At 46.3% G+C, this 24,878-nt stretch overlaps 1 protein-coding gene across 1 annotated transcript in view; it reads right to left on the bottom strand.

Annotated features, from left to right (window-relative positions):
- Positions 1-24,878, bottom strand: part of DNAH6 (dynein axonemal heavy chain 6) — a 3,261,518-nt gene that overhangs the window by 925,161 nt on the left and 2,311,479 nt on the right. Inside the window, 1 exon segment of the mRNA XM_029602297.1 lies at positions 15,304-15,468. Within this exon segment, the coding sequence (XP_029458157.1) occupies positions 15,304-15,468 (165 nt within the window).

Here is a 24,878-nt window from a genome sequence, read left to right on the forward strand (position 1 = left end):
CAGGGAGGTTGCTGTGTGGAGGCAGAGGCAGCCAGCTTCACCAGAGTTGGAGCAGAAGAAAGAAAAGAGGTGAGCAGCAGAGGTCGTAGCCATCTGTGACCGACGGGCGCAACAACATACAATCATTTTGGGAAGATAACCATCTTAAATAAATTAATACACCCTCCCAAGGAAAGTGGTAGTGAGTGCCAGATTTCCAATTTATTTTTTGTGTAAGTGAGAATGGGTGAAATATTAAGTGAGTAAAGGCTGGATAAGTTCAAGGAGATATGAATACCTAGATAATGAAAATGCTCCTCAGCCCATTTCAAGAGGAAACTCCACACCCATTCATGATGAAGGGTCTTAGGATATGCTAGGGCTTTGGATTTATCTCTATTTATCTTGAAGCCTGAAAACTCTCCATATAATTGGGAGAGATATAGTGGGATCATGGAGAAATACCAACAGGTCATCAGCAAAAGCAGCATATTTAAATTCATTAACTCCTAGAGGTATACCTACAATAGAGTCCTGTTTTTGTATGGCTAATATCAGAGGTTCCATGGCTAATAGAAATAGCAATGGTGACAGTGTGCAACCTTGCCTGGTTCCTCTGTGAATTGCAAAATGTGATGAAAATTCCCCATTGGTGATGATAGTTACCACAGGGTTAGCATATAAAAGCTGAATCCCTTGAAAGAGGAGCCCCTAAAGACCCATTTGTTGAAGGACCATGAAAAGGTATGACCATTCCGCTCTGTCAAATGCTTTTTCAGTATCAAAGCTAACTAATAAGAATGGCTGTTGGATGTATGTACAGAGTGAAATGGCCGTAAGAATTCTGTGAACATTAGCTGCTGCGTATATTCCTCTGACAAATCCTACCTGTCCCTCATCTATCAATTCAGGAAGTATCAACGCTAGTCTTTCATCCAACACCTTGGCCAATAACTTTTGGTGATAATTTAGAAGAGAGATTAGTCTATAAGAAGCCTCTGAAGTGGGATCTTTACCTGGTTTTGGAAGGACAGTTATAACTGCTTGGTTGGAATTTTGTGGGAAAGATCCATTAGAAATTAAAGCATTAAATGTTCTACTAAGTACTGAAGGAAGCACTTCGATTAATATTTTATAAAATTCTGCTGTAAAGCCATCCGGGCCCGGTGCTTTCAGGGGCTTGGCTGTTTGGATAATCAGCTGAAGCTCGTCGATGGTAATTGGGAGGTTAAATTTTTGTAAATGGTGATCCTTAAAAGTCTTAAGCCCTACCTGAGAAAGGAACTGTTGGCATTTTTCTGCATTAAGTCCTCCAGAGAAGTATAACTAGGAGTAAAATTCCATGAAATGACCTAATATATCTCTAGTGGAGCAAATTAAATTACCCCCCTGACCTTTAAGAGAAGATATTCCTATGGGACCTCTGTCACCTTTAATCAGGTGAGCCAACAGTTTCCCAGGTTTATTGGATTGAATTCGAACCCCACATTCTAACCCTGAGAAACTCCCTGTTAGAACCCCCTCTCCCTGTACCCTAACCCATACTTCAGAAACCACTCTCAAGTGGTAGGGAGACACTGTAGCATGATGCAGCATCCCCCCCCACCTATATTCATCCCCCAATTACATCATAAGAAAATGTTTAGGAGACAGATAAAAGAGGAAAAACAATATTAGGCAAGAGATAAACTCAGATAGAACCATAATTATTGTTCCTTGTTGTCAGTTTATTGCAATGTGATGATAGTAATAGCAACAATGTTCTGCTCATGTCCAATTGATGGCCCACCACCTATGTTCCCGGTACAGAATGGCGGTTAGAATATCCAAATCACCTGACAAGCCATTACTCATAAAATATATCAGCCAGCATTTCCAGTAATACATCTTCCAACATGCTAGAGAAAATTCCGCCACTTAATAAAGCCTGTGGGCTTCTTTGGGCACCAAATATTCATCACCATCAAGGAGAAAGTAGATTTTGTTCCCTTTGTAAATGTTCAATGAGTCTGATACCTTCCGCCGCTGATTGGATCCATTTCGGGCCTTCTGGTAATTGGACTCGTAGCTGCGCCAGGTAGACTAGCGCAAACCGGAGGCCCAGCTTATGTAGCCACATGCAGGCTGGCAAAAATTCCCTCCTTAGTAAGAATAAGTTGGAGGAATAATCCTGAAAAATCAGGATATTGTGATTGTAATAAGACAGTTTTTTGCCTGACCTTAGAGCTTGTAAAAATTTGATTTTATGGGTAATGTCTAGAATTTTGAAAATCATCACGCTTGGCCGTGTCATCCCCTCATGCCGATTCCCTATGTGGTGTGCCCGCTCAATATGCAGGGGGGCCTCACGTCCCGCTAAGGCCTAGCTCTTTAACTAACCAATTTTCCAGAAAGGAGGCTAGGTCTGAGTCTCACAGTTCCTCTGGCAAGCTGATCATCCTCAAGTTATTGAGACATGAGCGATTTTCAAGGTCTTCATTCAATCTGGTCTTCCTGACTCTTGACCTCCACTTATAAATGTTGTATTTCAATGCTGGATATTTGTTTTGCTGAAATTTGTTGCTCCATTTCTCCCATTCGAACATCGTGAGTGGCTAGCTTTGTTGTGATTTCCTCAAACTTGTCCATTAAGCACTTAAATTTAGGCTCTAATGCTGTGACCATGACTGCCTTAAGTTCGGAGATAGTGTCACTAACTAGAGTGCCAGAAGCCGAGGACGAGGGAGTGGTCACCATTTTGTTTGTGCTCAGCAGTGCTGTCTCCTTTGTCTCCTTCTCTCGCTTAGCGAGACGTGTGGTCATACCTCACCAAAATTGAATTGTTCTGAGTCCCCAAAATATAGAGAACAGGTGAGGATGTTGTAAGCTTTTTCAGAGCTGGGGGGATGAATATAGCAGGAGAGGTTAAGGAGCCGAGGGAGGCACATCCGTAGTAAGTATCATGTGATTCCCAGCACGGACACAATTTTAAGAGTGAAAATGGTAACTGTTCCTGTTGGAGCTACAACCTATCCCCTAGATTCATCAAAAAGTTTTAATAATGCAGTGATAATGCCCGCACTAACAAAAAGCAGAGTTGCTTACCTGTAACAGGTATTCTCCCAGGACAGCAGGATGTTAGTCCTCACATGTGGGTGACATCATCAGATGGAGCTCTGTCACGGAACACTTTTGTCAAAGTTTCTAGAACTTTGACTGGCACACTGAGCATACCAAGCATGCCACTAACCCTGCAGTCACCAGGGATCCCCCTTCAATCTCATTTGTAGCAAAAGTACGAGCGAAAAATAAAATAATAAAACATAAGCGAACCCAACTCTGCGGGGTGGTGGGAGGGTTTTGTGAGGACTAACATCCTGTTGTCCTGGAAGAACACCTGTTACAGGTAAGCAACTCTGCTTTCTCCCAGGACAAGCAGGATGGTAGTCCTCACATATGGGTGAATAGCAAGCTACATGCTAGGCACACTGGTTGGTGGACATTTATTTATTTATTTATAGAATTTTTTTTTAATACCGATATTGGTGGGGACATCATATCGGTTTACATCGTAACCAAAGAGTGGAAAATACAATGAACAGGTAACGGGGAGAGGGCTCATATAGGAAGACGTAAAAGTAAGGATTAGAGAGGAACAACATGATGGGCTACTCAGAGACGATAGAAAGCCGCAACATAATGGTGTGGCGGTTGTGCCCAGAACTTTGTACAAGGTTCAGTAAGTACTAGTAAGGGGTGGGGAGGTGGGGGCCAAGGGTTAAGGGGGAGAGGCGTTATTGGGATAAGCTTGCTTGAAGAGCCAGGTTTTTACGTTGGCCCTGAACTTTGAAGAGCAGGTCTCGAGCCAGAGGTTGGGGGGTAATGAGTTCCAGAGTTTAGGCCCGGCAATGGAGAGGGCTCGATCCCTGGTGGAGGTGAGGTGTGCCTTTTTTAGGGAGGGCACGTTGAGGGAAGGGCACGTTGAGGGTCCCATTGTTGGAGGCTCTGGTAGAATGGTTGGATCGTATAGGACGGAAGGGCTCCTCGAGCCAGTTTGAATTGTGGGCGTGTGTATGGACTTGTGAATCACGGTCAGGGTTTTGTAAAGGATGCGCGAGGGGATCGGGAGCCAGTGCAAGTTTTTCAGGATAGGGGTGATGTGGTCATATTTGCGGGTATTAGAGATAGTTCTCGCTACAGCATTCTGTAGCATTTGGAGAGGTTTTAAGGAAGAGTAGGGGAGAACTAGGAAGAGGGCATTGCAGTAGTCCATTTTTGTTGAGAGGATGGCTTGAATGTCGGTGCGGAAATCAGAAGCGTGAAGTAAGGGTTTTAGTTTTTTCATCACATTGAGTTTGAAAAAACCTTTTAGGTTCAGTTGTTGGTCAATCTGAACCCCGAGGTTTCTTGCACAGAGCTGTGTAAGAAAGGCATTGTAGGCAGGGTCATTTGCAAGTGTGGGTTTGGGGGGGTGAGTGTTGTGAGATGAGGAGCAGTTCTGTTTTGGAAGCATTTAAGGTGAGGTGAAGGTCGGTGAGAAGTGTGTTGATGGAGTCGAGGCAGTTTTTCCAGAAGTTGAGAGCATTGGTCAGGGAATCGTGGATGGGCATGATGATTTGCAAGTCGTCAGCATATAGGTAGAATTTGAGGCCGAGATCTGATAGAAGTTGGCAGAGGGGGGTAAGATATATGTTGAAGAGGGTGGAGGAGAGGGAGGAGCCCTGGGGAACTCCTTGAGAGAGAGCATAGTGGGTGGATTCGGCATTGCCTATTTTGACTGAGTATTTTCTGTTAGTAAATAGGATGTGAACCATTGGAGTGCGGTGCCAGAGAGGGGAAGATTGGAGATGGGACGAAAGTTGGCTGGGTCCTTCGGGTCAAGAGAGGGCTTTTTAAGCAAGGGTTTGACACCTGCGTGCTTGAGAGGGTCAGGGACTAAGCCAGAAGAGAGGGAGCAGTTGATGATGTCTGCCAAGGGTTTAGCGATAGTGTCAGGTATGGTGAGGAGGACTTTGGTAGGAACAGTGTCAGAGGGGTGAGTGGCCAGTTTGATCTTTTTGAGGATCGAGGCTATTTCAATGGAAGAGGTGAGGTCAAGGGAGTTGAAGGTAGCAGTAGTTAAGCGTGGACCCATGGGTGGGGGATGGGGTCGGGGGTGAATCTGAGGAGAATGTTAGCTATTTTGTTATGAAAGTAGTGTGCCAGTTCTTCACATTTATTATTTGCTTCATTGTCAGGGATGACTGGGGGGCTGGCTTAGTGAGATTAGTGACGTAAGAGAAGAGGGCTTTTGGGTTATAGATGTAATCGTGAATTTTCTTGGTGTAGAAATCACGTTTGGCATTAAGGGTGGTGATTCTGTAGCAGTGAAGTGCAGATTTGAAGGAGGAGGCTTTTTGGGGAGATGGGTCTTTACGCCAGGCTCTTTCCTTTTGTCTAAGATCATTTTTCATGTGTTTTAGGTCGGCTGTGTACCACAGTTTTTGGTTTTTGGCAGAGGGATTCAACTCACATGTGATGATAGGGCATAATTTATCAGCAATGCCGAGGGTGATGGTGTTCCAAGACTTGATCATGGTCTCGGGATCAGTGCAATTTAGGTTGGACAAGGAGTCCGTGAGGGCTGCTATGAGCTCTACACTAGGGTAGGGTTTTCTGAATGTAATGGAAGTGTTGGAGGAGGGATGATTAAATAAGGGTGTCTTCATGATAAGAGAAGTATTGATAATGGTATGGTCTGACCAGGGGACAGGGCTACATGAGGGTGTGTCAGGGGAGATGATGCAGGAATTGATGAATAATAGGTCATGACAGATATTGCAGAGCCACTTTGGCTAGGTGTGGCCAGAGAGTGGACTTGTGTGCCCAATATGCCAGCGGATCTGCCTGCATGTCCCCTATGGGCTCTGTGAGATACCGTGTCACTGACATTTGTGCTGGTGTCTCCTTTGCTTGGGTGGGCTGAGAGTCCTTGCCAGCTGCTTTTGCTCTAGCCCGTTCCAGAACATGGCTTTGGCGTACTGAAGTGGAGGAGGAAGTACTAGCTGTCGGTGACAGACTGCTGCTCATGCTTGGGCTTACACAGCTCTCTGAAGTGTCCGCTGTTTCCTCCTCTGCTTCATGCCTAATCTGTCTCTGCCTATGGCGCTCCTGTTCTCGGACTCTTACTAACAGCAGGTCCTTCACAAATGTGAGACAATCGGACTGTAGGGCGAGTTTCCCTTTCACATAGGGATCACAGACTGTGGCGAGCATGTATGTGTGGTCTTTTGTTAAAGGTATTAATCTCTCTTGTACCTGCTTCTGCAAAACGTCCAGACAATGCAGCACCTCTGCTGTCATTCCCTCTTCCTGTTTAAAGCCCTCCAAATTTTCCTCCAGAAAATTAACTATAGGGATGATGTCAGCCAAGGTGGCACTTCTAGAACTCAGCTCCTCTGTGGCATCCTTGAAGGGCTGCAGGATTTTTACCAGCTGACTCATGAGTGAGGTTATCAAATTTGCAGATGATACAAAATTATTCAGAGTAGTTAAATCACAAGCGGATTGTGATACATTACAGGAGGACCTTGCAAGACTGGAAGATTGGGCATCCAAATGGCAGATGAAATTTAATGTGGACAAGTGCAAGGTGTTGCATATAGGGAAAAGTAATCCTTGCTGTAGCTACACGACGTTAGGTTCCATATTAGGAGCTACCACCCAGGAAAAAGATCTAGGCATCATAGTGGATAATACTTTAAAATCGTTGGCTCAGTGTGCTGCAGCAGTCAAAAAAGAAAACAGAATGTTAGGAATTATTAGGAAGGGAATGGTTAATAAAACGGAAAATGTCATAATGCCTCTATATCACTCCATGGTGAGACCGCACCTTGAATACTGTGTAGAAATCTGGTCGCCGCATCTCAAAAAAGATATAGTTGCGATGGAGAAGGTACAAAGAAGGGCGACCAAAATGATAAAGGGAATGGAACAGCTACCCTATGAGGAAAGGCTGAAGAGGTTAGGGCTGTTCAGCTTGGACAAGAGACGGCTGAGGGGGGATATGATAGATGTCTTTAAGATCATGAGAGGTCTTGAAAGAGTAGATGTGAATCGGTTTTTCCCTTTCCTTCCTCCTTTCCATACGTTTGCCGGCCATCGGTTGTTATGGTTCAGTTTTTGGGCTGCAGCTAAAAGCTTTTAATGTCTGCTTGTAATGAAGGGCCATTCCCAGCTTCCTGTATACAGTTTGTATGTTTTGTGACCGTCAATTTGAGTTGGCACCAATATTAAGCCTTGTTTGGGGTTCGTAGTTTGGGATTTCATGCCTCTCAAAAAAAAAAAGAAGGGGAGGGGAGGCATTAACTTCACATATACTTAGGGGGTGGGTGTAGAGGGGAGCCTTGGCGTCTCAAGCGATCTCCACTAGAGGGGTTAATTGTATTCCTAGGAACAGGACGGGGATTTCGATCAAGGGGAAGGAGAGGGTGGTGGGTGGGGATTGGTATTTGGGGGAGGGTGGGAGAAGGGGGGTGGGAATTTCAGAGCTCTCAAAAGCCGCCTTCTATGTTTGGGGGTTCATGGTGTGAATTTCACGCTAGTCAAGAGTCCACGAGTAAATGAGGTTTGATTGCTGCGGGGATGGTCTTTGCTGGGACGGCCATCTCCTACTCTAAAATTGGAATACTATGTTCTACTAATCTTTTTTGTCTATGAAAATGGTTAATCATGGCCCCAAGTTAGTATCTTGGAATGTATGTGGTATCCATTCACCCATTAAAAGGTCTAAAATTTTACAAGCTTTAAAGAGGAAATCTACGGACATTGCTTTTCTCCAAGAAACCCATTTAACTGATGGGGAGCATACCAAATTACGCCACAGTTGGGTGGGAGCAGTTCATTTCGCGTCGGCCAGTTCTAAATCTGCGGGAGTGGCTATTCTAATTCGAAAGAATCTCATGTTTCAATGAAATTAAAGACCCTAATGGCAGGTATTTGATCCTAGAAGCAGAATTAAACCAGGTCCCTATGGTATTTTGTTGTTTATGCCCTGAATAGACACCAAGCTCCCTTTTATCAAGAATTACACAAATTGCTTCTCCCGTATATAGACAAGGCACTGGTGGTGGGAGGGGATTTCAATGCTCTACGGGACCCTGAGTGGGATAGAACTTCGGCGGTGGCCCAGGTCGGACAACCCAGTAAAGAACTTCACGATTTAGAGCATACCTTACATTTAGTGGATTCGGGGAGGACACTCCACCCATTTGAAAAAGATTTCTCTCATATTTCTAGAGTGCATGCGACTCAGTCCTGTCTGGATTACTTCTTTGTAAGTACACATTATTTTTTTAAAGTTTCTACCGCTGGCATCGGAGATATTATCATCTCCGACCACGCGCCCATCTGGCTGGAACTGACGGCTAACCCTGCAGACCCCAAAACGCACCAGAGGCGATATCCTTATTTTTTAGTGGAGGATAATGCTTTTCCGGTCTTTATCTGGGAGTGATGAGAAGATTTTGCAGCACTTAATGCGCAGTACAGTGATGACCCCGTTCTATTTTGGCAGACCGCTAAGACGGTACAACGGGGTGACATAATTTCCTATGTTGCCCATTGGAGAAAGTCCTTAGATAAGCGACTCTTACTTCTAAGTACACAATTACAAAAAGCCAAATGGGCCCTCGTGGCTTTGCCATCCCCCCAACATCGAGCAGCCTATATCTCTCTGCAAACGGCGATGAATTCTCTCCTTCATCAGAGAGGGAAAAAGAGTGTTCTATATTACCAATTCAAACTAAACCAGTTTGGGAATAAGACGGGGAAAATGCTAGCCAATTTGGTCAAATCTGCTAAGGGTTCACGTTCTATTCCAGCAATCCGGACCTCTAGGGGCTAAATTGTAAATACCACGCCTGACATTCTAACAACTTTCCAGGCATATTATACATTCCTATATCAGTCTGAGGGATGGAATCCGGACAATTGGAGCGAATTTTGCACCAAATTTCAGCTTCCTTCAATTACGGTAGCACAACAGTGATGGTTGAATGATCCTATCATGGTGGATGAGGTTCGGACAGCCATTCACCAAGCCAAAAAGCTAAAAACGCCTGGGCCCGATGGCTTCAGCTCTGAGTTCTATAAATGTTTGGTGGACCCTCTTAGTAACCTTCTCCCTCTAGTGTTTCACAACATGATAGACCAAGGCTCATTTCCCCCTCATGGTAATATAGCCCATGTAACATTGATCCCAAAGCCCGGTCAAAACCCCTTGATGCCATCCGCCTATTGCCCTATCTCACTGCTGAATGTTGACCATAAACTCTTGGCCAAAATTATGGCGGATTGCTTGGGGAACATTCTGCCAACTTTAATACAAGCCAGTCAGGTGGGCTTTGTCAGGCGGGTTGCCGTGGCGATGGCTCTATGTAGGCGTTCGGATATTCCATTCTTGGTGGTGAGCCTGGACGCTGAAAAAGCATTTGATCGGGTTGAATGGAGTTTTATGTTTCAGCTACTTAACTCTATGGGATTTCAAGGGTTTTTTTTTTCAAGTTATTCAATTACTTTATCATGCCCCTATGGCTTCTATTTCGGTGAATAGGGCGCTAACTTCCCCTTTTTCAGTGATGCGGGGCACCCGCCAAGGCTGACCTTGCTTACTATGGAGCCCTTGCTCTTGGCGCTGCAGGCGTCCCCGAATATTCGGGGGGTGCAGTTTTACTCTCGGACAAAAAAGGAGATTTTTTAATACTCTGCTTTCGCAGATGATGTATTGGTTTTTCTTACCTCCCCGGAGAAGTCTTTGTCGGCCCTTTTGGAATTGTTTCAAATCTTCGGTTCGGTTTGTTCTCAGGTCTGAGAATCAACTGGGACAATCAGAAGCTCTGGCCTACCCAGCCACTCTCAGAGAACGAAGGTTGGGAAGATTTCCCTTACAATGGGCAACAGACTCGCTTAAATATTTGGGGGTTTTTCTTTCTACTGATGTGAAAAGTATTTATTCCCTAAATATTCCTTGATTAATAAATTTGACTAAGGACAAGTTAAACCAGTGGCGAGATCTCCCCATCTCTTTAGGGGGCCACATTAATTTATTCAAAATGACTCTCCTGCCTAAATGGCTTTATGTGCTGCAGAACCTCCCACTTCTTCTCACCAAAACTGACCTGGAGACTGTTGACAAATTACTCCGTGCGTTTTTGTGGAGGGGTAAGAAGGCTCGAATCCCGTTGAGCTGGCTTAAATTGAAGTGGGGTTTGGGTGGAATGGGAGTCCCAGATTTGCTCCAGTATAATATTGCTTCTAACCTGCGCATAACTCTAGATTGGATCTCAGAGGATCCCCACTATGTGGCCCTCATGGTGGAACACACTTTAGTAGCCCCACCAGACTTACATTATGTACTTATGTGCCCTGGTAAGGCGCTTTCTAGAGATTTACAGCAGGATCCGCTAATAGCACCCATTCGTCATGCTTGGCGCTTTTTCACTCGGCAGCTGGGATTACCCACCTTTTGTGCATTTTTGGCGCCCATTATGGGTAATCCGGAATTTTCACCGGGCTCCCAATCTCATGTATTTAGAGACTGGCGGGCTAAGGGTCTTACAATGTTAGGCCATATGTTTGATACTTCAGGGATGATGTTCTCTTTTACAGAGCTCCAGAATCTATATGGGCTCTCTGGGGTTCACATATTCAGTTGCCTACAGCTCCGACACTATGTCACCTCCATTCCACCCCCTCAAAAATTACCATCTCACTTTCAAAATATTGTAAGTTTTTTCATGCTTGACAGCCCACGTGTGCCGTCTTTATCTTTGTATTATCAAAGGCTGATCAAAGGGCTGGCGACAGATTCTTACCAAATTTCGGTGGAACGATGGAATAGGGATGGAGTGTTTCAGGTGCCGATAGCAGTTTTCAAAGTTTGTATGACAAACTTGACTAAACTCACCAGTGCCATGTACTATAGTGAGATGCAGTTCAAGCTGCTTCGCCGGGCATACATAACTCCGCAATTGGCCTTTCATGCTCAGTTGGCACCCACTGCATCTTGCCCATGTTGCCAATCTCCCACAGGGACCCTTTCTCATGCCTTCTGGGCCTGCCCAGGCATCCATAAGTTCTGGGGGAGCACTGTGGGTTACCTAAGGCGGTTATTAGGGATTAATCTTCCTCTATCTCCATATTTGATTTTATTTGATTGTATTCCTCGCCCGCTTGTTCAAGGTCAAAGCCTTCGTGGGTTTCTGAGAAAAGCCTTTGCGGTTGGGAAGAAAGTTGTCCTCATCACCTGGAGAGACTCGGCTCCCCCTCTTTTTGGATGTGGCGCATTCATCTACATCGCATGATGCAAATGGACAATTTGGCCTCCAGGACCTGCCCACTACAACGCCGTCGCTTCATTCAGGTTTGGAATGGATACTTGCAGGCATTACCACATCGGGCATGCAGTCTGATATTGAATGACTAATTAGGGCTTCAGACTCTACACACTCTTTACTTGTGGACGTCACTGGATTTTCTGTTCTATTAAGGCGGAAGTTCATGTTGGGGGGATAAGGGGTGGGAGTGGGGGGATTTCAGTTTTAATTGACAGCTAAATATGACTGCAGATATAACTGGGAGTATTGGGGATATAGAAGAAACAATATGTCTCTGATTCCTGTTTGTTTAACTATGTGTGTCAATTCAATAAAACCGTTTTAACATAAATGAAACCACCATGCCACCGACGATGGCCAGTGTTTTGCAATACTAATGCTTCAGGATGATATAATGTGGATTCTGCAAGAGATATGAAGATCAATTAATATTATGTTTAAAATGTGCCTTATTGTAAAGAAAAATTACAGATTATACTTTGAACAGAATTCAGCAATTTTGATGTCTATTTTATTTTGGTTTTTAATAATTTGATATGAATGTCTTATTGTAAACTGCCCCAAACTATGGAGGGTGCGGTATATAAGAACTTTAAAATAAATAAGTAAACAAATAAATAAATACATATGGACATGATTCTAATCAACACTAAAGATCAGCTTTTTGTATTTTTATGAAAGAGAGAAAAATAGGAGAGCATGTAATGTACAAATTTCTTGAAAAAAAATTGGAAAGATTATACATAAGATACTGTATGATTGATTTTTCAATAATACACAGCATGATATTGTATCAGTAGTTTATTTCATCAAATGTTTTCTGAGTTGCACTCAGAGGTTTAAAAACAGTCATTCCATTTTCTGTAAATCAATTTCAACTGTAGGATCAAATCTTGGAATAAGGCTCCAACATATTTACTTTTTTTCATTAAACAACAAAAACAATTAGTACAATTTTAATAAGTAAAATAAGAATAACATTAAAATTATATATTTATAAAAATTTATTTAATACATGATTATAAGCAAATAGGCCATGCAACACAATGATGAAAATGCAAATGCTTAAAACTTGAGAACATTTAAGAGACATGCACATGTTTGTTAGTATAAGCAGTTTATTCTGAGAAAGGGCAGCTCCTAACAAAGAACTTTGCTGAATTCTATTCATAGTGAGTATAATCTGTAATTTTTGTCTATTATAATGTATTTTAAATAATATTAATTGATCTTCATATATCTTGCAGAATCCGCCTTATAAGAGAGATCGTCCTGAAGCAGTAGTATTGCGAAATGCTGGCTCTTGGCAGTGGCATGATGGTTCAATTTAAAAATCATTTTTTTAATTTATGAAGACATCAAGCGATAAATTCTGTTGATCAATTTTTGAAAATATTAAAAATTATAAAAACAATTTTGTAATGAATAAAAGTAATGGTTGTTTATGGAGGTTTTTGACCAGTGACTGAAATATCTTAGGCAAGTTTAAAACAGAGCCTGCTGGATTCTGACCTCTTTTCCTCCTTTCTCAAAACAAGTGTAATTCAGCAAGAAGAGTTAAAGGATAATTTTGACATTTTGGTACGAGGTCATATTTTGCATTGTGTGTGCCACATAGCTGCCCTTTGCCTATATTGTTTGGAGTGATTTGTTAATGTAGTACAAGTACAGTAAAATGTTTTCTTCTCTCTCTATCTACTGGTAGAGGAGAAAAAACATGCATATAGACTGATCTGGGAGAATATAAGGGCGTGTCTTTTAAAATACAACTTATGCAATAAATGCTGGCCCTGCACAGAATGCCCCCGAGACTGCCCCCTTTTTACTCTAATATGTATGTGTACAAACCAAAAATACATGTGTTATGTGTTGCCCTGGAGGTGGGCCCTTGGCCTGGTGCAGGATTGGTATGGCCCTCTGAGAGAACTCAGAGGGTGCCTGCCGCCAGGAGGCGGAGCACACGAGGAGACAGAGGCTAGCCGGAGCCTCACCAATAATGGCCCGGAGGCTCCTCGGGTTGAGCCCTTGGATTCCCGGGCCGCCTGGACTTAGGTGGGCCTCTGAGGGTCTCACGGAGAGATGGTGGAGAGGTGTGCCCACAATTAGCAGTGGTGCTTGGGTGGCGGTGAACAGGCGAGCTAGACCGGAACAGAAAGTACTGGAGACCATGGGTACGAAGCAGGAACTGAAGGTCCTCCGGGCAGGATAGTGGTCTAGCTTGATGGGGACGCCGACAACGTCAAAGCATCACAGGAGGTCACAGGAGGAGCAAAGAGAGTGTCCGAATGGAGCGCAAGGGACAAAGCCAGGGTATCCGTCCGAGAATGGTCAGCCAAAGCAAGGGTCAGTTCCAGGTATCAGTCCAAGCGTGGTGAAAGACAAGCCGAGGTCAGTTCCGGGAATCAGTCCAAGCGTGGTCAAAGGCAAGCTGAGGTCAGTACCGGGAATCAGACCAGAGAGTACAACCTGGATTGCTGAACGTAGAGAGGCACTTGGGAACAAAGGAACACAGGATCAGGCACTGGAACACAGGAAGGACCACAGGAACGCAGGAGCAGACTCAGGAACACTGGAACAAGCACAGGAACACAGGAACAGATGCAGGAACACTGGAACAGGCACAGGAACACTGGAACAGGCACAGGAACGCAGGAACAGGAACGAGGACGGCAACTAGCTCACACTGAGTGTGACAACCCGTTTGCCAAGGCAAAGAATGAGAGGCTGAGCCCTGCCTTTTATGCAGGGCTCAGGTGATGTCATTGCTGGGTGCCACGGAGCAGTTTCCCGCTGCAGCGCCTTTAAAGGTTGGCCTTGTGCGTGCGCACGTGCGCCTAGGGGCAGGGCTGAGGAGACCGAGGCCGCGGAGCCCCGACGCGAACCAGGCCGCGAGGCCTGGGAACAGGAAGGAGCCGGGGTTGCAGACACCGGGCTTCTGGGGCGCAGGTGACTCACCACGGCAGCCAGAGAGGAGGGACCGGGGCCCCCGGAGGAGAGAGAGAGGTGAGCAGGCATGGCAGTGGCCTTAACACGGCTGGAACGCGCAACATTATGGGCCTTGTTTTCTAAGGCTATCGCATGCTTGCGCTACCAGCACAAGCGTGTGACAGCTAGAAATCGTAGCGCACGCCTGCGAAGGGGACATCGGGGCGGAGTCAGCCCCGGAAGAGGAGTCGTTGGGGCGTCACCGGGGCCGACTCCGCGAAGACGGCGCAGACAGTGAAAAGGTAAGGAGCCTTTTCGCTGCCTATTTCACGCCGAATAAACTACACCTTTTATGGTGTAGTTATTCGGCGTGAAATAGGCAGCGAATAGGCCTGCCCCCTGTTACCACTGGATTTTCTAAGTTCTGTGAACTTAGAAAATCTGCCCCTATGTTTGAGGTTTATAAAATATCATGTATGTAGTAGCTGCAACTTATGTGCACATATGCTAATTTTTACACAAGTAAGTATTTGAAAATTCCTCCTATATAAGTTAATTCAAACTATGTACATTCTTTTATTATAAACCTCTCTAATATTAAAGAAAATCCACCGATTTTGGTTATTTTTTGTCTAAGTTGACAGCTCTTTTGACTATAATTTCCCTACATCCTGAATTTAGATGAATCACGTTTGTAATGCAAATTTTCAGGGAAAGGGATTTACCTTAAATGCATGTAATTTGCTATATAGCACCCTAAATTCATGATCTATTAAGCCTTCTCTAAGGGCAAATGCCTAGAGTAAAGACAAGTTTAGAATAGTGATCCTAGATCAAATTTTTTCAGTTCATTTATTTATCCAACTTTCCATGACTTTTGATACTTTTCAGTAACTAATTCATACTTTTCCTCCAAATTTGACATGGAAAAATCACAAAGCTGAGTGAAATAATACAATATGTTCCTATTCATTATAGTATAAATATGATAACTTATTAATTTTGTTTATATTAAAAGCACTGTGAAATGAGTCTAGCTTCATACCTCCGGAAGGTAATGTGGATTTGACATTTTTGTTGTCATGTAAAATCTAAAATTTTTATCATAATCAATGTCAGAATCTCCAAGGCGAATGAGCATTCTTCCACCAGAAATAAAAATTTGTTTCAAAAGAACAGGCTCCAGAGCAGGGTCCAAAGATTCTTTAAGCTGTGATAAGAAAAATAAATGAATTATTATAATTAGTGCCAGTGTATTGTTTGTTTTTATTTAAAGCACTGTTTTATAAGAATTATATACCTTAGAAATATCCTAAATTTTTATGATCCAGTTTAGGTTCTTTCTATAGAGAGAATTTCTTCATGAGTCAAACTGAACAATCTGAGTTGAACAAACACATCATGATTAATACTGTATCTCTGTTTTTACATGAGCCTTCAAATCTTAAAAATCCTCAAAATAGAGAGGATTTAGTTAATGTGGCATTAAAAAATTACATTCTGAGTTGCATAGCACCACATTGAACTTAATAGTACCCATCAAAGAACTGATATTGCTCATTCTCTGAGACTTCTCAAGATTGAGAAGCTAGGGTTGCATATCTGTCATGGTTGGTATTGTAATGACTATAAATAATATGTTTGTCATTCTTACTAATTTTTCACTAACAATTGCATACAATTGGGCGGATTTTAAAAGCCCTGCTCGCGTAAATCCGCCTGGATTTACGCGAGCAGCGCCCTCGCGCGCCGGCGCGCCTATTTTGCATAGGCCGCCGGCGCGCACAGAGCCCGGGACGCGCGTAGGTCATGGGGTTTTTTGAAGGGGGCGTGTCGGGGGCGGGGCCGGATGACGCGGCATTTCAGGGGCGGGACGTGGCATTTCGGGGGCGGGACCGGGGGTGTGGCGCCAGCCCGGGGCGTGGTCCAGGCCTCCAGACCAGCCCCCAGGTCGGATGACGGCGCGCCAGCAGTCCGCTGGCGCGCATGGTTTTACGTCTGCTTCTCGCAGGCGTAAATCTAGGGACAAAGGTAAGGGGGGGTTTTAGATAGGGCCGGGGGGGTGGGTTAGGTAGGAGAAGGGAGAGGAAGGTGAGGGGAGGGCGAAAGAAAGTTCCTTCCGTGGCCGCTCCGATTTCGGAGCGGCCTCGGAGGGAACGGAGGCAGGCTGCGCAGCTCGGCGCGCACAGGCTGCCCAAAATCGGCAGCCTTGAAAGCACCGATCCAGGATTTTATAAGCTACGCGCGGCTATGCGCGTATCTTATAAAACCCTGCGTACTTTTGTTTGCGCCTGCTGCGCGAACAAAGTACGCGATCGCGCTTTTTTGAAAAATCTACCCCAATATCTTTGTTTCACTAACCATGAGACCAATATTCGATAGGCTATTTAGTGGACAAGATACCCGGCTAAGGCCTGGATTCACCATTCTAACGCAGAATGGTAAATCTAGCGAAAATGGGGGGCGAAGGGGGGGAGAGCCTGCGAAAGCCAGCAGCCTTTGCACCACTGTGGTGTTTTCACTGCCGGCTTTTGCATCCAATAGCCCCACCGTGAAAAGTGGTGCTATTCGGCGCGCTACTGGCAACAATAACGGTGCTTACCTTATCGCCACCAGCGAAGACATCACAGCATCCGCCACCTCCCCGCCCCGACTCATCCCCTCACCGCCCCTGGCAAGCTATCGCACGCGATAAGTGATAGAAAATGACTCCCTAAGTTTAGCCAGATAACTTGTCCCATATATTCAGTGAGATAAATGTCCTGCTGAATATACTTGCTTAGTTATCCGGCTACATGTAGCTAGATAACTAATAAAACTAAATGGCTATATTTGAATATAGCCATTTAGGTTTTTAAATTATCTGGCCTTCTGTATCCAGTTAACTTGCTTACCCAGAATTCTTCAAAACCTGGTGTAGTGCATGCTTCCAGCTCAGCTTTGACAGAAGCACATACTACACAGATTGAAGCCTTTATTAACAATGGCAGACTTCTGTACCGCATTGCGCAAATTAATATTCTCAGATATGGAATACTTACTACTAGATCTTCCAGCATGTCAATTAAAACTACTACAACTATTACAAAATGCTGCAGCATGATTCCTACTAGTATCCAAGAAATTTGATCACATTACTGATCTCACTACATTGGCTACCAGTGCAATCCAGCATTTATTATAAAGTACCAATGATAATTTTCAACTTCATTCATTACAATAACTTCAGCTTCTTAGGCGTGATACTACAGTCTTGCACACCTCAGTGAACATTAAGATCCCAAAATAAAGGCCTATTGACTATTCTGACAATAAAGGGCACACATCTGACACAAATAACAGATCATGTGTTCTGTGTAGCAGCCCAAAGCTATGGAACTCTCTGCTTGAGACATTACGTATTTTACCTGATAGAAAGAGATTTAAATGCAAACCAAAAACATGGTTATTCAAAAACGCGTATGAATTAACCTAATTCATCTGAAAACAGAGAACCACAAAGTCAAGAAAGACAAAAGATAATTGAAACATGAAAATAAATCCAGCGAGAGATGTTATTAATATACAACAGAAAATGTACATGATAGTTATTAATACATGTATAGGAATACTACCTCTGTAACTAATCTTTGTCTGTTTGTTGAGTCATATCACTTTGTAAACTGTTGTGATCTATATATGGAATGAAGCTATATAAAATGTCTAAATAAGTCCCACCTACGATCTAGTAGCCCATGTGCCGCCTTGAAGGAGAAAGGTCACCTAGAGGGAGAGCAACGGCTTGATGAGGAAGGAAGCAATTCTTTAACTAGGACCTGCTCTCGAGGTGATGTAGTATCCTCTCACACTGAGGCTAGGTTTCCAGGAGCACATGCCCAGGAGGGAAGGTCTAGGACAGCTGTTATAGTTGGTGATTCAATTATTAGGAAGGTTGATAGTTGAGTGGATGGTGGACATGGGTATTGCCTGGTAATTTGTCTGCTGGTGCGAAGGTGGAGGCCCTCACGCATCAGATAGATATGATTTTAAATAGTGCTAGGGAGGAGCAAGCTGTTTTGGTACATGAGGGTAACAATAACATAGGAAAGTGCAGGAGAGAGGTTCTGAAAGCCAAATTTAGGGTTTTAGGTAGAAAACTGAAATCCAGAACCTCCACAGTAGCTTTCTCAGAAATGCTCCCCATTCCATGGCAGGACCCCAGAGGCTGGCATAGCTCCAGTCTCATAGAATGGAAGAGATGATGGTACAGGGAAGAGGATTTTAGTTTTGTTAGGAGCTGGACTTCATTTTGGAGAAAGGGGGGGGGGGGGCTTTTCTGAATGGAACCAGGTTGCTGGCACTAACCTTTAAAAAGGAAACAGTGCAGCTTTTAAACTAGATGATGGGAGAAAGCCGACAGTTGCACAGAAGTGCATGGATCAAAATGATGTATCTATGAAGGATACAAAGAGAACAAGGAAAATTGGGCATTCCAGAATTGCAATAAATACCAAAGTGGACAAGGTGTTTTAAGTGCAGAAAGATTCCAAATTACCCTTGTCAACTGGTGAGCAGGATGTTAATTCAAACAAAATGTTGCAGTCCCAGTCGAGAGGTTCTCAACCGGGTCCTTACCTCCTCTTCCCCCGGGGAGCTGGCAACAGGCTCCGGTATCCGTTGGGCCTACTCAGGCCTCTCCGTGGCGGCATCTCCACGAGGGAGACGCCGCCGAGCTCCGATTCTTGGCTCTGCCCCCCATAGGTGCGTGCGTGCACGAGGGGGAGTCTTTTAAAGGGATTTTGGCGCGAAACCACGGCCAGCCCCCGGAGATGACGTCAGACGCCGGCAGGGATTTAAACCCGGCATCTGACTGAGGATCCTTGCCTTGCAACGAGGTCCAATCCTTGAGAGTAGATAGTTGCTGTTCCTGCTTCTTCTGGACCCTGCCTCCGTTCCTGCTTCTGTTCCGGCTCCTGTTCCGAACTTAGCTGTTGTTCATGCTCCAGCTGCCGCTCCTGATCCTGCTTCCGCTCTGATTCCAGTTCACTCCTGCTCCAGCTTCCGTTCCTGCTTCAGTTCGCTGCTCTAGGTTCCCGCCATGCATCACCTTCGGACTGCCTTCCTGGTTCTCGACACCCTTTCGTCTTCCTGTGCTCCTTGCTTGCCGCCTGCCCAGTACTTGGATCGTCTTCACGCTGCTGACCATCATCCCGAGTGAATCCACCTAAGTCCCAGTGGTCTGGGTCCTCACAGGCTCCTCCCGGGGGGGAACTCGGGCTTCCAGGGTGAAGTTTCTGCTGGTCTCCTGGCTCCGAGCCGCCTCCTGGCCTTCCCTTCACAGCAGAGTCCTCCTGACCTTCCATCTCTTTTCTGCACGGCCGGCCCTAGGGTCCACCACTCTGGTCACAACACAAAAAACATTCTTTGAAATGTCTGTATACAAATGCTAGAAGTCTAAAAAAATAAGATGGGAGAGTTAAAGTGTATAGCACTGGATGAAGAAATAGATTTAATTGGCATTTCTGAGACATGGTGGATGGAAGATAACAAATGGGAAACTGTGATACTAGTGAACAAATTATATTGAAATAATAGGATGGATCAAATTGATGGAGGGGTGGCACTTTATGTTAAAGAGAGCATTGAGTCAAACAAGATAAAAGTTCTGCAGGAAACAAAATGCAATGTTGAATCTGTATAGATAGAAATTTTTGTTAGGATCGTGGGTTAGTGGACCCTTGGCCCGAGGTGAGAGTTGGTACCACCCGTGGGGAGGAGCCCTACATGTCCACACCATCAGGAGGTGAGGTCAGCTGCAGCAAGAGATACAGTTCAGAGGGAGTACACAGTACTTCAGGCAGAGCTGGAGATGCAAGTGCCAGAGCAGAAGCCTCTGACAGGGAAGCGCTGGACATGCCCCAAGGAGTGGGGAGCGTTGTGGGATGATGGGGAGATTATTTCTTTGATTTCCTTATTTGAATTAATATTGTATTTGATACAGTGGGTTTAACTAGTAAACCAGCTAAAACTTACTACTGAACCAGAAAGGCTGAAGATTTGCAGTCTCTGCATTTTGCTCAGAAATACTGGACATTGGACATTGGAAGATTGACAACAACTTTTGGAGTGAGTTAAAATAGCCTACATTTGGAGTCTGTCTATCAACCATGGCTGAAGCCATAGATACAATCATTGATGTACTCACTGATTGGTTGTGCTATATGGTACAGAATAGTTATGCTAATAAGGCTGGGGCTATTCTGGCACAAAACCATGTATGACAAAGAGAACTTGGTTATTCTGGAACAAAACCATATTTGAGGAAAAGAGCTTCAATTTATGACCAATCAGAAAAGAACATTTGTCCCTGATTGCATTTGGGAAAATATAAAACAGGGTACAACATTATCATCGCTTTGGAGGCAAAGAAAGAGACGCATGCCCAGAAGAAAGACATCATCCTGTATCACAGTGTTAAGCTCCCCACTGTGAATATAAATAGCCTGGCCAGCTACAACTTACATCGTAAGTATTTGATACAATATTAATCAAGTATAGGAATCTGGGAATACTCTGAATTTATTTCATTATCTCTGAAAAGATTCCTAGAGAAAGAGATAATAGGGTAAGGAATTATATACTTTATTGTATATTCTAAGTGTATATTAAAGAAACATTAAAAAGGATATAGCAAATCAAATTTTACCAATTTGCTTATTAAAAATTATTATTAAATTGGTGTCTGTGAATTATTCCTTATCAAACTAAAACAGTAACAGTGTAAGACAGGGAGTTCTGAAGAAGTGGACAAGACTTCAAGTAGAGATGGCCCCGAGGGGCGGAGTAGCGTGGTGAGAGAGGCTCTGGTGTGATGACGTAGGCTGACCCGAGGAGCAGGGATGCCCGAGTCGAGTCTCTGAGGTAGTGATGCAAGCTGCTCCAAGGAGCGGGGTTGTGCACGATGGAATCTCTGGAGTGGAACGTAGTCACTGCCCCAAGGAGTGGGGAAGCACGCGCACAGTCACTGATGTAGAATGAAGACACAGTCCCGAGGAGCGGGGCGTGCAGGGCTGAGTCTCCTAAGTAGCAAGGCAGTTCAAAGACAACCCCGAGAAGCGGGGAAGCCGGCAGGCCAGGCTTCTGGAAGGCGCAGGGGCTACCCCAAGGAGCAGGGAAGCTGGGAGACAAAGTCTCTGACAGGAACGTGCCCCCGAGGAGTGGGTACCCGAGTCAGAGTCCAGAGCCAAGGGTAGAACAGCACACAGGAACCACGGGTCTGAGGAGATAGGAGCAAGCACCAGTAGCAAAGGAACTTGTTGCCAAGTCGATTCGTGCAGGGCCAGAGCGGTGCTTATGAATCCAGGCTTGGTGATATCATAAGCACCTCGAGAGCAGCTCCTAGCTAAAGAATTGGTTCCTTCCTCATCAAGCCGTTGCTCTCCCTCTAGGTGACCTTTCTCCTTCAAGGCAGCACATGGTCTACTATATCGTAGGTGGGACTTATTTAGACATTTTATATAGCTTCATTCCATATATAGAATGGAACAATAGGTGTTGCGATTCCGGTGCACTCCCGGAATCACCACCTACCCCATCGCGGTTCCGGGTTGGGTCCGCGGTCCCCGGGCCTTCGGGGACCCCTGCCGCCGCAGGCCCGGCGTCTGCCCACCTCGCCCGGGCCTGCAGCTTCGTCCTCGCTGCGTCGGAGCAGCCGGCGTCCAGCCGCGGCTAGCTCCGCCCCCTAGACGCGCGCGCGCGGCAGGCCCCGGTTCTTAAAGGGGCCAGCGCGGGAAAATGCAGCCCAGCCTCAGGATGACGTCAGACGCCCTCAGGGTATTTAAGCCCTGCAGTTACTAGCCTTCCTTGCCTTGCAACGAGGTTCCCAGGGTTGCCCTGTCTTCAGTTGCTGCGTTTGTGCTTCATTACCTTCTACTTGGCTCCTGACCCCGGATTGGCTTACGTTTGATTCTTGGCTTCTGACCCCGGACTGGCATTTGGTGATTCTCTGGCTTCTGACCTCGGACCGGCTTACGTTGACCCTCTGGCTTCTGACCCCGGACTGGCTTACGTTGATTCTCTGGCTCCTGACCTCGGACTGGGTTACAGCGATCCTTTGGTTCCTGACTCTGGACTGGTGAGCGACGACCCTTCGGCACTCGACCTTGGGACTACAGCTGACCAGGCCCCCGCGGGTCTCCTAAGTCCCAGCGGCCGGGTCCCTACGGGCTCCTCCTGGGGGGACTCCGGCTTCCAGGGTGAATCTCCTAAGTCCCAGCGGCCGAACTCCTACGAGCTCCTCTCGGGGGAGGATCGGCTTCCAGGGCAAAGGTCTTCTCAACACAGTGCCAGCGCCACCATCACCCTCCTTCCTCGCCAGAGCTCTTGGTCGCATAGGGCTCCCAGAGTTCCACCTTCGGCCAGCCACCAGTCTGTCCTCGCCGCCTCCCGGTCGGGGTCGCTGCTGCAACCACCTACAGCAGCTCTTCCTCTGGCTCCGATCGGCCAAAGGGTCCACGAATCCAACAGATTGCAAGGCCATGGACCCGGCGGACCTTGCCGGTCCCTAAAGGCTATCCCCAGGCTAGCCAGAAGCTGCAAGCACAGCAATCCTGCCTCGACACACTGATGTCGGCCGTTCAACGCCCTGGCGGATCGGGTAAGGGACTCCGCAGCTCGCCCCGCAGCATCCACGTCTCAGGCCAACCCGGGTTCCCACGCCCCGTGGTACAGATGCCAGCACCTCCTAGGTGACTCTGGGGATCCGAAGGCATGTCGGGGTTTTCTCAACCACTGCTATATCCGTTTCGACCTTCTGCCGGCACAGTTCACCACGGGCGGTCTAAAACAACCTACATTATCTCTCTCCTGGACGGGAAACCCTTGGCTTGGGCTTCGTCCCTCTGGGAGCGCCAAGACTTCCGATTAATAACCTCGTTCAATTCGTCAAAGCCTTCCGGAGGATTTTTGAGGAGCCCTCCCGGGGCCTCTACGGCTGCCTCAGAACTCCTCCAGCTGAGACAAGGCAATCGCCTTTAGAGGAATTTGCAATGGAATTCCAGACCATGGCTACTGAGCTAGCCTGGGGAGAGGACAGTTTACATGGGATATTCCTGGAGGGTCTGTCTCCCCGGCTCCAGGATGAACTCGCGGCCCCGGATCTTCGGATGACCTACAGGAAACTCATAGAACTGGCTGGACTCGTGGACCGGCGCATCCAGCGCCGTTTTCGTGAGCAAAGGTCCGGCCAGGGAGGGTCCGCTCGTCGAACCATGCCACCTCGGGTTCGAACTTCACCTTCGGCGGCAGCTGCTCCTCCGTCTGAAGAACCCATGCAGTTGGGTCGGGGTCCTCTCCTCGGACGAGGAACGAAGGCGTCGACGCTCACAGGGACTATGTCTCTACTGCGGTGGTAAGGGGCAATTCCTAGCCGCTGCACAGAAGCGTCGGGAAACGCCAGAACCTAGAGTCGTAGTGGGGAGTTGACTCTAGGCAGTATCTCTCCGGACTCCCCATGTACTGTTCAGCTAAACTCTGTCCTTCCTGGAGGGGGTTTCGATACCCTGGCACTCCTCGACTCCGGGTCCGGGGCGGAATTTTATCCTCCGAGACCTGGCGCAACAGCTACAACTCAAAGTCTTGGCCTCAGGACCACCCTTGCGAGTATCGTCCATCCAGGGGATTCCCCTCCCAGGAACCATATCTACTCGTACGGACTCCGCTTCAGCTTCAGGTGGGTCTTCTTCCATAAAGAGGAGATCTCTTTCCTCATCCTCGAGAGGTCCATTCACCCACTCGTCCTCGGACTGCCCTGGCTAAGAAAACATTCTCCGGTGATCGACTGGTCCTCGCTCCAGATCACATCTGTGGGGTCCAGGCTGCACCCGCCATTGTCTTCCTGCTCGCCCGCTACAGATGCTTCCGCTCCTGGCTACTCCTCTGACAGTTCCACCCCAGTACCAGGCTTTCCAGGATGTCTTTTCGAAAGAGAAGGCAGAGTTACTCCCAGAGCATCACCCGTTCGATTGCGCAATCGACTTGCTCCCGGACACCACGCCCCCTCGTGGGAGAGTATATCCTCTGTCCTTACTGGAGACCAAGGCTATGTCCGCCTACATTAAGGAGAACCTGGACCGAGGCTTCATCAGGACCGTCTAACTCTCCATGCTGGAGCCGGCTTCTTCTTCGTGGCCAAAAAAGGATGGGTCTCTTCTGCCCTGTATTGATACCGGGAGCCCTGAACCAGATTACCCGACGAGAACCTCTATCCCATTACCTCTGATTCCGGAGCCTCCTGGATCGCCTACAAGGAGCTCGCATTTTCACCAAGCTGGACCTTCGAGGGGCATACAACCTCGTACGAATCCGACCAGGCGACGAGTGGAAGACCGCCTTTAATACCAGGGACGGCCATTACGAGTACCTCATCATGCCCTCGGTCTCTGCAAAACGCTCCAGCGGTGTTCCAAAATCTAATGAACGAGTGCTACGTCACCTCCTGTACACGTCAGTCATTGTTTACCTCGACGATGTCTTGATTTTTTCCCGGGATCTTGAGGAACATCGGCAAACATGGTGCGACAGGTTTTGCCTAAAGCTGAGGGAGAACCGACTATATGCGAAACTGGAAAAATGTCAGTTGAG

The sequence above is a fragment of the Rhinatrema bivittatum genome, chromosome 1 (assembly GCF_901001135.1).
Source record: "Rhinatrema bivittatum chromosome 1, aRhiBiv1.1, whole genome shotgun sequence".
Classification (NCBI taxonomy): Eukaryota; Metazoa; Chordata; class Amphibia; order Gymnophiona; family Rhinatrematidae; genus Rhinatrema; species Rhinatrema bivittatum.